The sequence below is a fragment of the Macrobrachium rosenbergii genome, chromosome 4 (genome assembly GCF_040412425.1).
Source record: "Macrobrachium rosenbergii isolate ZJJX-2024 chromosome 4, ASM4041242v1, whole genome shotgun sequence".
In the NCBI taxonomy this organism is placed as follows: Eukaryota; Metazoa; Arthropoda; class Malacostraca; order Decapoda; family Palaemonidae; genus Macrobrachium; species Macrobrachium rosenbergii.
The window spans coordinates 39,358,906-39,373,644 of NC_089744.1; the positions used below are offsets into that span (position 1 = coordinate 39,358,906).

Sequence of the window (14,739 nt, forward strand, 5' to 3'; positions counted from 1 at the left end):
TTGATTTCCTTAGGCAAAAGGAAAGCTGTTGAGCCACTGCCCTAGAGAGACCAGAATTTCGCGCTGCTCGCTGGATAGTCTCCATGCAGCTAGCTTCAGCACGGACAGGTTCTTGTGGAAGCGAAGGAAGTGTGGTTGTCTGAGTAAATCCTTCCTTTGTGGAAGGATAATCGGAGGTTTGGACAACATTTCTAGCATTTCTGGGAACCAGGGTCTTTGTGGCCAGAATGGCACTATCAGTGTCATCTGTGTATTCCTGCTGTTCCTTAGTTTTGTTAGGACCTGCTGTATCATGCCGAACGGAGGGAATGCATATACTTGGAGATTGTCCCAAGAATGCAGCATTGCATCCGTCCCGCAGGACATTGGATCCGCCACTGGGGAAAAATAATTTGGTAATCGATAATTCATCCTGGTGGCAAATAGGTCCACTATGGCTGGCCATTTCTTCAACAGAGTTTGCACCTCCTCTTGCACCAAGGTCCACTCGCTTCCTCTTATTTCCTTCTCCCGACTCAGAGCGTCTGCCAGCAAGCTGAATTTTCCCGCGATGAACTGGGGAAGGAGTGCAATTTTGCGACTCTCGCACCATCGCAGTATCCTCTGTGTGACGCAATTCAGGGTCGTTGACCTTGTGCCCTCGTCAGTATCCTCTGTGCGATGCAATTCAGGGTTGTTGACCTTGTGCCTCCATCTTTTTTGAGATATGCTAAAGCCGTAGTGCTGTCCGAAAAAAGCGCTCTTACCTTTCCGGTTACCAGGTGTGCAAATTGGTATAGTGCTTCCTCCACGGCTCTTAGTTCTCGGACACTGATCGATTCCTCCCAATCCGGAGTCTTCCAAAGGCTTTTGGCCTGAAATTCCTCCAGGGTTGCTCCCCAACCCCGATCTGAGGTATACAGATGTACTTCCGGCACCGGGAGGGACAAGTCTAGACTGGTAGTCAGAAGATCTTCTTCTGACCACCACAGAAGATCCTTGTGGCAGGAATCGTCCCAGGTTATCACTTCGCTCTCTACTCAGAAGTCCCATCGATTCCCGAGACATACTTGAAGAGCGCGCATCCAGAGACGAGAGCCTGGAATCAGGAGGGACAGGGATGACATCCTTCCGAGAAGACTCCTCCACTCGCTCGCTGGTTGGGATCGGTCTGATAAAAAATGTTCCACCTGACTCAGTATGGCCTTGACTCTGTCTTGTGTCGGGAAAGCCCTCAAAGGACGAGTCTGAATTACTATCCCTAGGAACGTCTTTACTTGAGAGGGGGAAAGAGAGCTTTTTCTCTCGTTTATGCGAATTCCTAAGGTTTTGCATAGTTCTAAGAGGAAGTCCCTTGCTTTTAAAATCTCTTCCTCGGACGAGGCTTGAATCAGCCAGTCGTCCAGATATCTCCTCATACGATAGCCCTGGCGATGCATGATCGCTGAAACCGGAGACATTACCCTCGAAAACACCTGAGGTGCCGTAGTCAGCCCGAAGCAGAGGACCTTGAACTGGAAAATCCTGGATGGACCCGAGAAACGATGGAATCTCCGTGATTCCCGATGAATGGGAATCTGGAGATATGCGTCCTTGAGGTCCACCGAGACCATCCAATCCTCTCTCCGAACTGACCCCAAAACTGCATGTGAAGTCTCCATGTGAAACTTTGTAGGTACTATGAAATGGTTGAGCCCCGAAAGGTCTATAATGGGCCTCCAAGTACTGTCTGCCTTGGCTGTCACGAATATTTGACTGTAATAGCCTTGGGAAGGGGGAGCTGGTTCGATTGCTCCCTTATCCAGTAAGGACTGAATCTCTGCTTCCAGGGATATTCCCCTGATGGATAAAGGAGAATAGCTGGGAAGCTGGATTGGAGAACTGGACACTGGAGGGGAAGTCAAGAAAGGAATTCTGTATCCCTCCCTCAACACCTTCAAAACCCATTCCTCTGCACCCCACTTCTCCCAGTTCTCTATGAAGTGGGTCAGACAACCTCCCAATGGCGCTAACGAGGGCAATATCTCCTACTTTCGAAAACCCTTCCTACTCGAAGGGGCATTCTGGGAACTTGACAATGGCTTAGATGTAAACCTCACCTTCTTAGGAGATTTGACTGGCGATCCCGAGCCCGACCTTTTACCGGGTGAGGGAAACCTCGAACCTCTAGGGGGCTTAACGCCTTGTGATGCCACACGGATCATTGCCTGCTGGGATTCAACTGCAGATGTCGAGGAAACGAAATTAACCATCGCTGAGACGTCTTCCTCCCTGAAAAGGGAGTCAGTGATCGCAAGGGGTGCTCTCGAAAGTATTCTCTTATGAATGTTGGGGAAGTGGGGGGGGAAGGTGACTCAGGTAAAGGTCTCTCCTCTTCTTCCCGACAAACGTAGTACATCCAGCTGCGATGTTCGCCTGATGAGCCAAGCCCATAGATACAGACGTTATAAGGTTGTCGAACAGCACTGGGTCTGACAGCACATACCCATCTCGTTTAAGGAAGCCTACGAGACCGGAGAGCATCCACATAGAATGCGAAAGGGCCTCCGACTGTCCCCTAAAAGTATCTTCTAAGATAGCTGATTCCCTCAAGGAAATACTTACCTGTCTCGTAGCTGCAGGTACCCTAGAAAGGAGCGCCTCTACAGATTCATTCAGTGGAACCCTAGACCCAGCCGCAGGATTACCTGCAATACCATATAGTGGTTTCCTCTTAGGAAGCAGAGTAGAATCCTGTCTTCCTTTTGCTACTGCCAGAGCCAACCGCGCATCCGCCTCCCTCAATGCCTGGTCCACTCTACCGAACCAAGGAAGTTTATACGATGTCTTTACCACCGCCGGCTTGGTCGAGTATAACTCTTCGAACATGGACTGGTAAGTCTTGTTCGGCTCCACCGCAATCCTGGACTGCGGAAACAAATGGTGAATGAACTCAATCGTTCGCTTGTATTCGCTGTCTCCTGAATATTGAAAACTCGATTCTGACAGAGGGGGATCGTCATCCACAAAATTCTCATTTTCATCTTTCGATCGATGTGGAGTGGAGAGACAGAGAGAACCCAACCCCGGCATACCTGAACCTGGAGACCAAGGCCCTACCTCTTCCGAAACCTTATTTTCCTTAGCTGTCAATGTGTGTGTGAAACACCTGAGCCAGTCGCAAAGGGCTGCGCTAAACCTGCGTCCTCCCTTATCATACACGAGACCCCCACATCAGCTGACCGAGTCATTTGACTCTGTGCCACACCCGCACCGTGCATACCTTCACCTAAGTTACCTACTTTCGTCAAATCTGGTTGCGTAACCCCTAATCCACAATAGGAGGATAACGCAGCCAGACTATCTGTCTTAGAACCAGCTGGAGGTACAACCTCCAACCCTAAGTGGGGGAGGCCTGCAATACCACCCTGGACAGGGGAAACACTCTTCATGAAAGTTCTAGTATCCACAGTCGCGGAAACACCGAATAAAGCCGGATAAGAAATTTGATCCAATGAACCCGGGGGACCCGGCACCTGACCCAAAACCAACCCGACACCATATACTCCACCCTTCGTACCTGCGATCTTCTGACCCGGAGGAATAAAAGTCATAGGAGTAGGAGAAGTGAAAGGAGTCACACCCGGGACCACCACCGGACCCACAATTGCAGGAGTTGGACAGGTCACAGAAACACCAGTCTGTCCCACACTAAGCGTAGTAGTTAACGTTGGTAATAAGAAGCTGGTTATTGCGGTAACGAACGAGAGATTACTGTCACCTGTGTTGAACAGCTGCGGGTACAAAGAGGAAGATAATCCCGGAGGAACTTGAGGAACCAATTGTGTTTCTTGCCATATTCTAGAGTGCACTTGCTCCCCACTCGCAATCTTGTTACTCGACCCTTTTGGTCTAGATAACTCCGAAATAGCTACCTTCTCCGAATCCGCATGCGGAAGCTCAGAAGCTCAAGAAGTGTGTTGTGTGAATAGGCGAGACACTGTAGGGGGAGCTCCTGGAACTCGAGATTGCGAACTTACAGCCGTAGTTATCGAAAGAGGTACCGAAGTGTGACTCGGAAGGAGAGGAGAGGAGTCACGAGAAGGTTGTTTAGAAGGCAAGGAAGGAATGATAGTATCCGAAACGGGGGGAAACAATGAAAAAGAAGCATTAGAATGAGATGAGGACATCTTTTCCAACGAAAGAAAATAGAATTACTACCACCTTGGTGATCCAAAAACAAATCTTTTGAAAACTCAGGAAAGTTCTTAATGACATGGTCCCTTATGTTAGAGAAACCTAAATGAAAACATTGTCATACCAGAACTCTGTACCCTTGAGAAAGGCCTAAGAAATCCGCATTATTCTCTGCCAGATTAAACGGCGTGTTAACCATTGCACTGCCTCCAGATTGGGGATCCGAGTTCGATCCCGTCGGAAAAGGAACCTTGGACGACGAGGGCGTCTCTAACCTACTGTCTCCCGATCCTATAACTGACTTGTTCGATTTAAATCGGCTAGAATTACTGGAAGGGAACAATATCTCAGATGGATCAAGGGGGGAAACAGACCTAGGGGGGTTGAAATCAGAACCCGAGGGAAGTTTACCTTGGAACTTCTCCTCCAGTACCCTACTTTGAGATCCCTAACCATCTTTGTCTCTCCTAAAACTAGTTTCTGATCACCACTTACTCTTTTAGGGAAAAAGGGGGAATCTGCTGCTAACACTGTCTGCTCCACGCCAGGGGAGCCGGCAGATTCTACCTTTTTGGCCTGTGGATCTCCATAACCCCCAGCACCCGTTAGGGCTGGTTCAGAACAGACAGGGGAGCTGAAAAAGAAAAATTAGCACTTTGTTCCCTATTACTAATTTCCCTACTTTCGTTCAATTTCTCCATTAAGTTTGAAAACAAACTAGTCATACTTGATGACAACCTATCCTCTAATTTCCTAAAAGGTACAGACTCCAAATCCTCAGATTCTTCAACTTTAGGTTCAATGGGTAACTTGTGTTTACTCTTAGAAGCTAACGAGTTTCTGTGCTTGACGTAAGCTTCCATCTGGTCGTTCGACCAGTCCCTACATTCATCACATCTCTTATCTACACTACACAGAACTTTCCTACATCTAATGCATAGAGAATGTCCATCATGTTTGAGAGTACTCATCCTTCTTTTGCAGGCTGAGCAAGATCGAAGCTTTTTCTCTACATCTCTGGGTTGATCGGGGGGCGAGGAAGCCGAGGATGGTTTCAGGTTGGTGGAGGAAATCTTGTCTTTAGCCGTGGAGTCCATAATTACAGCCGAAATCGTCAATGTCTCAGGTATCCAACAATTCCAAAGAGAAGTCCAAAACGTAATCCAAAGTAAGCCAAGGTCAATTAAATCACTCTCACAACCTATGTGGGGGGGTCGGGCTGAGAGACCAATAAAGTTTGCTACCAACAGGATGCGTCCTGTCAGGCGAGCAAACAAAATGCGATTGAAAAGGAGGGGGAGTTCCTGCTGACCGGTGCAGATAGCAGGGTTGCCATCGGTGGTTTACCTGCAGCGTTGGTAATGCTGGCAGTTAAAATTTTTTAACAATGTAGTTAAATGAGTGGGGTTCTGTTCGGGCTGGTCAGGTGACCAGGGCTAATTCAGGTGTTCAGGGAGTGTATTGCAATTTTATAAGTAATAAAAGTCATGGTACATCGTTTGTTGTAAAGGGGCAGAGAAAGTACTGAACTGCTTCCTGTAAGTATTAAGGTTGTCAACAAGCGAGCATCTTGGTGGTTCAAGTAACTTATATCAATACTTGAAAATTCAACTTTTCACCTACTTTACAAAGTATTGTAACACAGGAGATAAACCAAGAGATACTGCAATCTGCACTTATACAGTACAACACTTTCAAACAAGCACAGTATTACTCAACTTCTGATCATCTAAAACAAGGCTTTAGAGACACTATTCCTAAATAACTTTTAAGAAAATAATTGGAAAACCCATCTGGGATTTCACCATCCTGTCTATTTTATCTAGGGCATTTTTAATGATCATGACCACTGAGTGAAAAGCAAGGCTGATGATAAGTATTTCATGATGGTGAGAATAATGAAGTACTTCAACCTAGTGCTGTTTAGCATAAACTGCTATATGTAGTAGCTCGCTTTTGATCATACAGATGACGAGTGGCTTCTGTCAACTTACTAGGGCAGGATAATTGATCTGCTACATCCTAAGACAAACAAATTAAATTAACCCACCAAAATTAGGACCAAGTTATTTGTTAGCTGGTGGATCTACCGCTTCCTATTCACTGAGCTGTACTCTTCAACTAAATGCCCTCTGTTCCTTGTATCTAAATAGACATTAAACTGACATTTCATCAGTCTTTATATTGAAAAGTTCAAATCTAAATAAACATCTAATAAATAATTAAGAGACAAATCTTACCAAGTTTGTAGAGCACAACTGATGTATGAAAGCATAATAATCTGGTGAATATACATCTCGATTTTTCAAGAAAGTAAGATTTTCCTGCATTATTGCTGAAAGTATTCTTGGTGGCATGTGTTCTCTGAACATTCCCTGTCTCTCTCCTTGCTGCAGAAGATGAGTTAATTCACACAAGCTTGTTCTTGCTCTTCTTTCAATGCTGCCTCCAGTCATAGACAAGCTTTTTCTAGCACTATGAGAGAAAATTGTAAACAAAATAGTTTGTAATACTTTTTTAAACTACTTTACAAAATGTTATGAAATAATACGCCACACATAATTTTCAATAGCCATTGAAAATTCCAAGAAAAAATAAATCTTGCAAATTCAAATCCAACCAAGTTTTTTGGATAAAATACAGTTCGTAATATCCTGTTATAATACATAGCATTAGGAAATTATATCAATTACACAATTTTTAATTTTCAATATCACTGCAAAATACAAATGATCTTGTAATTTAAAATTAATGCAATTATAATAACCTGTAGTCAATTTTTAGTAAACTTGGGCATTAATATAATTCACAAGACAGTAAATTACATAAAAATGCATATACAAACAGGTTGTAACATTTGTATAAATGAAAAAATTGCAGGCTTCATTTACTATGACTAGTTATACTTGCATGAATAATTTTAGTGCAACATATACAATGATCTCTTAAAAATTAACCTGTTCTTCATTTATTTTGTGGCCAAGTATAAATCAGTACTTTACCCTACAAATAAGGATGCTCACTTAACCTTGATTAAATTAGCAAAAAAAAAAAAAAAATTTTTTTGCTTAAGTTAGCCTCTAATGATGAAATACTATGCAATGTATTGAATACCTGATTAGTTGGGTGTACCTGTACTTCAAACACTAATGCCCCATCTAATATATAAATGAAAAACCCCTTCTCTCTCATTTTTCTGATACATGAGGAGTAATTAAAAATAACCATATTATTATTGTAAAAACAACTATGGCAACAAACACTGCCTGCTTCATTATAATTTTTTAAGGCAGCTGGAACGCTCAACATCCCTACCTTTCCATTGTGCTAAATAAAGTGGAGTATATGTATCTCTTTGTGGTTCTTGGGACAATCAAGGTGTTAACCAATAATCTCACTGTGCTGGTTGTTCCATATTTTAGGTATCATGTGCTTCTATGGTCTTGATCTGATTTTCCTTACTAAAAAGTATACTTACACACACTTTCCTGTGTTTCCTTATTATACATTGTTACTTGTTTATTAATCTGTTTATTCACTGTCATTAACTAATTAATGGGTCTACATTTTATTTCATTTACTATTCATTATTCTATAAAACAAATACCATTTATTTTATAAAATTGTTATTGTTATAATGAAACAACAGGGCCATGAACTTATTTAGGAAGCTTCAACAGAACAAACTGTCAATATGGGAAAAAATACAAATTGAAAAATTCAACAAGGGAAAAATCTGATTAAAGTATAATAAAAACAAATAACAGCAACATATCAGACCTATTTAGGTAATCTGGCATTGCAACAATGTAACATTTTATTTGGATTATCTTTCAAAGTAATGCATATTTTAAAATTAAGAAAAACATTTTCTACAACAGGCAGAGTGAGTTATAAGAATATCAGTACTTCAAAAAAACTTACTAGTTCACCCAAAGAGACATCTATAAAAAAACAAATAAAAATTAATAAATCCCATGAGCAAGTTGATCACTTTGTATGATTTATTCTTGAACTGGCTGACAGTGGTATTATTAACACTCTAAGATGGTAGTTTGCACAAAATGTGACCATCTTACATGAAGTTGCAGCACTTTTCTTAAGAGCACAAGTTTGATATCCTAGGTGCCTGACTAATAATATTAGTTTTGTTGCTTCTGCCAGTACTGTTTCTAATATTGCTAGGTCTTTCCTCTAGGATGGCAGCCAGAGTTGAACAGCATACTCTAAATGGTGTCTAGTTAATGTACAGTTAGTAGTGTCTCCTTTTTTCCTGAGGTAAATGGACTTTTAAAGTATCATGGCATTTTCTAGGCTTTCTTTCCAACTTTCATGCATTGCCCAGAAAGTGGCAACTCACTCCTAAATATTTCTCTTATTAAAAAGTATACCTGTTTGCCAAGTAGGTCAAGCTTTAATTACCAAAGTGCATGATTACTTTGGTATCTGCCATTTACTGAAATTCAACTATTTTTACGAGTCTTCTTGCAACTGTTTTATTATGGTATCAATATCATCACTGATGCCCAATTTTGTGTCATAAGCAAACTTGTTTATTATTTAGGTAATGTATGTAGACAAGGAAGAGCAAAGGATCACACACCAATCCCTGATGCAAATTGTGACATTTTGTTAAGAGGATGTTTTATTGTTGACAATTCTTTGTTTCCATTGTTCGTCAATCTTTCATCCAAAATCCTACTTCATCTGTGATACCTACACATTTCACTTTTGCCATTAATCTTTATTTAGTACCTAATCAAATACCTTCTGGAAATTCTGAGGGGAGACCTACTACTCTACTTGTTATGGTAGAAGTTTCAAATGTTGGTTAAGTAAGATCCTCCATTACACAATCTATGCTTGCTATCTGGAATTAGACTGCTTGATTCTTAACGGCTCATTATGTCCTCTACTATGATAAATTCTGGTGTCTTCCCAGGAATTGAAGTCAGGCTGATAGGCCTATAGTTCCCTGGTTCATTCCAAGAACCCTCCTTGAATATGGTTGAATTATTTTATAGTTTCCAATCCTGCACTTCTTTCCTTTGCTTCAAAGATGCTTGGTAAATGTCACATAGGTGAACAGCAGTTTTTTCTTCTGCTTCTAAGATCATCCTCTGGTGGCATCTACCTGAATCTTGGGACTTAAGCTCAACTATCTTATTTTCATATTTGTTACTGCTCCTGTTCAGTAATGGAAATGTATGTATTTAGTATATCTGTCATGCTTGCATCACTTGTTACTGCTCCTGTTCAGTAATGGAAACGTATGTATTTAATACATCTGCCTTGCTTGCATCACTTCTTTTAAATATCATATTAAACTTGACTGATTTTCTGCTGTTCAAATGTGGAGAAAATAAATACTCTTGGATTTCCACAAGCCCTAGGCACCCACTTGTCTTTGTCTTCTTGCTCTGCTTTTTAATAAATTTGTTCCACTTTCTTGCACTTTTTATGTAACCTGTTCCTGTCTCTGTTGATCATTGTATAACAGTTTAACAGCTTCCTGTCTGCCTTTGATTGCTTTAGCAATATGCCTTCTAAACCATCATGGCTGTTAGATCTACTGTAGTTTGAGGTTATTTGCCTCTGATGGGCATATAGCTGATTATGACTGATAGCCATATTTGCTATAATTAGATTTCATACTTCAAGGTCATTTGTTGGTATACCTCACACCCTACTAAAATCTATGTTTTTGGAAGTTTAGCGATGTCAATTTTTTTATTCTTGAAAAGGCTGTTTCTATTTCAAACAGAATTATACTTTGGTTGTGTTTTACTAATTTTTTTTCCCATAACTTTGTATATCACACTGCTATCTAAGGAAACTACCAAATTTAAGGTATTACTCCCCTTGTTAGTTTGTCTACCATATTAGATATTCCTTGGTGGCAAAGTCAATTAAATGTATACATCCACATTTGTGATCCCTGCATTTCAGTGATAATGACCAACTTATTACTGATATTGCTGCTTAGACTAAGGTATAAGATGTCATCTTTTTCAGCACACTGATGGGGAGGTTTATATATGAAATATACATTCACCTTAATTTTAAGTTTGCTTATATATGAAATATACATTCAACTTCTTTTTAAGTTTGTTTCCACCAACCACCAGTATTTTATGTTCTCTCTCTAGTCTACAAGTAACTTGATTCCAGTATTCCAAACACACAGCAATATACCTCTTACATCCCTTCCAAATCTTTCTTCCTTAAACATTATATACTGATAAACTGAATTCCCCCTCAAATTCTCTACTATTGGCATGAATCTAGGATTCTGTGAATATAACTATTTCATCATTCTCAGCTACCATTATCACTCTTAAATGAGTCCATTTATTTTGTAATAAAATGATATTTTAATGATAAAATAAAGTTTGTTCATACTTACCTGGCAGATATATATATAGCTGTATTCTCTGATAGTCCGACAGTATTTCAAAACTTACGACACACGCAGTGGGAGATCAGGTGGTTAGTACCCATTCCCGCCGCTGGGAGGCGGGTATCAGGAACCATTCCCATTTTCTATTCAGATTTTCTAGTGCCACTGTCTCCTGAGGGGAGGTGGGCGGGCACTATGAATATATATATCTGCCAGGTAAGTATGAACAAACTTTATTTTACCATTAAAATATCATTTTGTTCATGAGACTTACCTGTCAGATATATATATAGCTGACTACCACCATTGGAGGTGGGTACAGACAGAATAGGATTTAGGAAACACAATACATGTAGGTGAAAGATACCTTGGTTCCTTACCTGTTAGCAGAGCTGACTTCGTGATTACTGTCACCCAAGTCCGCTTCTGCTTAACTAGAGTCTCCAGCAAGGGTGTGACCTGTATAGCTGGTGAGTTCTAGATGATCTGTCAACGGGGGCGTGACCACAATGTGACTAGACCATATTGACCATACAATGAGGGCAAACGAAGTAAAAAACCAACCACCTGACCAAGCCTAACTAAGTTAGGATAACACAACTAAAGCTAACGAGTGGGAAGTCCGCCACAGGCGGTCGACCCAACAACCATAAAAACACTATCCAACCATTTTCTATAGGATAGGATGAGTGTCATTCCCTGCCCCCAGGAAAGTATCTGCGGAAACGTATGGTCCTAGCGAGAAGCAGTTCTCATATGTCGTCTTCACATCTCTCAGGTAGTGTGAAGCGAACACAGAGTTGCTACACCAAAATGTGGCACCCAGAATGTTACTGAGTGACATATTCTTCTGAAAAGCCACTGAAGTTGCAACCGCCCTCACCTCGTGAGCATTGACTTTCAGAAGTTTAAAATCAGTGTCTTGACAGCATGAATGGGCTTCTTTAATCGTGTCCCTCAGGAAGAAAGCCAGAGCATTTCTTGACATAGGTAAGTCCGGTCTCTTCACTGAACACCATAAATTATCTGAGGGCCTCGACTTTCCTTCGTCTTGTCTAAGTAGACTTTGAGAGCCCTAACAGGGCAAAGGACTCTCTCTGGCTCTTGAACTAGAATCTCAGCCATACCCTTGATTTCGAAGCTCTTGGGCCAAGGGTTAGACGGGTTCTCGTTTTTCGCTAAAAAAGTAGGACTTAAAGAACAAACTGCGTTATGTCCTTTAAAGCCTATATGTCTACTAAAGCCTTGAAGTTCGCTAACCCTCTTCGCAGTTGCTAGAGCGGTTAGAAAAATAGTATTTCTGGTAATGTTCCTCAATGTTGCAGAACGAAGAGGTTCGAAAGGACTGGACATCAGGAACCGTAACACTACATCTAAATTCCAAGAAGGAGACCTTTGCCGAGGCACCATAGAGGTTTCGAATGATCTAAATAGATCGTGAAGGTCTTTGTTGTTAGACAGATCCAAGTTTCTGTGCCTAAAAACGGATGATAGCATACTCCTATAACCCTTGATAGTCGGGACCGCTAGTTTGACTTCACTCCTCAGAAACAAGAGGAAGTCTGCTATCTGACTCACAGAGGTCGTGGTAGAGGAAATGCCCTTCTTTCTACACCATCTCCTAAAGACGGTCCACTTCGATTGGTACAAATTACTGGAAGAGAATCTTCTGGCTCTGGCAATAGCTCTCGCCACTGGTCTAGAAAAACCTCTCGCTCTGGCCAGCTTCTCGATAGTCTGAATGCAGTTAGACTCAGAGCGGGGAGGTTTTTGTGGTACCTCTCGAAGTGGGGTTGTCTGAGTAGATCGACTCTCATGGGCAGAGTTCTCGGAAAGTCCACTAGGAAGGACATGACCTCTGTGAACCATTCCCTCGAAGGCCAAAACGGGGCGATCAACGTCATCCTCGTCCCTTCCGACGACGCAAACTTCCTGATGACTTCTCCGAGGATTTTGTACGGGGGAAAGGCATACACGTCCATCCCCGTCCAATCCCAGAGAAGAGCGTCTACTGAGATCGCTCCTGGGTCGAGTACAGGGGAGCAGTAAAGAGGAAGTCTCTTCGTCTTGGAAGTTGCAAAGAGATCTACCAATGGACGTCCCCAAAGCTTCCACAGTCCCTGACACACCTCTTGGTGCAGGGTCCACTCGGTCGGCAGCAGCTGTCGTTGCCGACTTAGAAGATCCGCACGGACGTTCTCTACGCCTGCAACGAACCTCGTGAGGATCGTAATATTCCGGGCCTGAGCCCACAGAAGGATGTCCTTTGCTAAGGCGAACAGGGACCGAGAGTGAGTTCCTCCCTGTTTCTTTAGGTATGACAGGGCCGTGGTGTTGTCCGAGTTGATCTGGACAACTCGGTTCGTGACTCGTCCCTCGAAGAAAAGAAGGGCCAACTGAATTGCCCCCAATTCTTGAGGTTTATGTGCCAGGACACCTGTTCCCCTCTCCAGGTGCCCGACACTTCGTCCCCCCCCAGTGTTGCTCCCCACCCCGAGATGGACGCGTCGGAAAACAACACTAGGTCGGGGTTCTGAAGTTTGAGAGAAAGGCCTTCTGCCAACTTTGATGGATCGAGCCACCACCTTAGGTGATCTTTCACCTTTGGCGAGATCCTCAGAGAAACTTCCAGATTCTCCTTGTCCTGCCAGTTCTCTGCAAGGAAGAATTGAAGCGGTCTGAGATGCAGTCTCCCCAGGGAAACAAACTTCTCCAGCGATGAAATGGTCCCCAGCAGACTCATCCATTCCCTCACCGAGCATGTTTCTTTCCGCAGGAAGGCTGAAACTTTGTCTAAGCACTGTTGTTGTCTTTCTTGAGACGGAAAAGCTCGAAAAGCCACTGAATCCATCTGAATCCCCAGATAAACGATGGACTGAGTCGGAGTCAGATGGGACTTTTTGAAATTCACCATAAGTCCTAGGGACTTCGTCAAGTTCAAAGTCGTGTGAAGATCCTCCAGACACCTCGTCATTGACGAGGCTTGAATGAGCCAATCGTCCAAATAAAGAGAGACTCTTATTCCTGCAAGGTGAAGCCATCTCGCAACATTCCTCATTAAAACCGTGAAGACCATAGGAGCTGTGCTGAGCCCGAAGCAGAGAGCCCTGAACTGATATACCTGTCCCCAGGACAAATCTCAGGTACTTCCTCGATAGAGGATGTATGGGACGTGAAAGTAGGCGTCCTGGAGATCGAGAGAAACCATCCAGTCGCCTGGTCTTAGGGCTCCCATAACCCGACTGGGACGTCTCCATTATGAACTTTTCTTTCAGAACGAAATGGTTCAACCTGCTGACGTCCAGGACTGGTCTCCATCCCCTGACTGCTTCGGTACCAGAAACAGCCTGTTGTAAAAGCCCGGGATTGTAAATCTGAGACCTGTTCCACAGCTCTCTTCTCGAGCATTTGCTCGAGCAGGTCAAAGAGAATCTGCTGCTTCTCCTGCTGATAGGATGGCGACAGATCCTTGGGCTTCGTGCATAACGGAGGTAAGACGAGGAATGGGATCTTGTATCCTTTTCGATGACTTGAGGACCAGTTGTCCATCCCTTCTCTCTCTCCAGGCTCTTGCAAATGAAAGAAGCCTGGCTCCTACCGGTGTCTGAAGGTCCATGAGTCATTTCTTGCCCCTGGTCTTAGAAGGGGCTCTACCTCTGGAGGGACCTCTTCCTCGAAAGGACGATCTAGAAGAGGCTCCTCCACGAAAGGGCTTCTGAATCTTGGAAGCCTGCCCAAGGGAAGAAGTCGAAGGTACTGCTGGACGTCTAGAAGACTGGGCCAGGAGGTCCTGAGTAGCCTTCTCTTGCAAAGTGGCGGCCGAGATCCTTGACTAAGGACTGGGGAAAAAGATGGCTAGAAATCGGAGCTAACAACAACTCTGCCTTCTGAGAAGGAGAGGCCGACTGCAGTGAAGTTGCAATAAAAGGCTCTCTTCTTTAAAAGCCCCCGCACAGAAGTGGGCAGCCAGTTCTTCGGAGCCATCCCTAATGGCCTTGTCCATGCAAGAAAGGACGCTGAACAAATCTCCCAGACTAATGGAGTCAGGGCTACGAGCCTGCAAGTCCAGGACTCCCAGGCACCAGTCCAGAAAGTTGAAAACTTCCAATGTCCTGAAGAGGCCTTTCAGATGGTGATCGGTCTCAGACAAAGTCCAGGACACCTTCGCTGATGAAAGGAGAGAC

General features: G+C 43.2%; 1 protein-coding gene across 4 annotated transcripts in view; it reads right to left on the reverse strand.

Moving 5' to 3' along the window:
• Positions 1-14,739, reverse strand: part of LOC136832815 (ubiquitin carboxyl-terminal hydrolase 24-like) — a 374,979-nt gene that overhangs the window by 103,226 nt on the left and 257,014 nt on the right. For all 4 annotated transcript variants that reach the window (XM_067094450.1, XM_067094436.1, XM_067094461.1 and 1 more), the window contains exon 37: positions 6,396-6,630. In XM_067094450.1, coding sequence (XP_066950551.1) covers positions 6,396-6,630 — 235 coding nt within the window. The remainder of the gene's footprint in view (positions 1-6,395; positions 6,631-14,739) is intronic.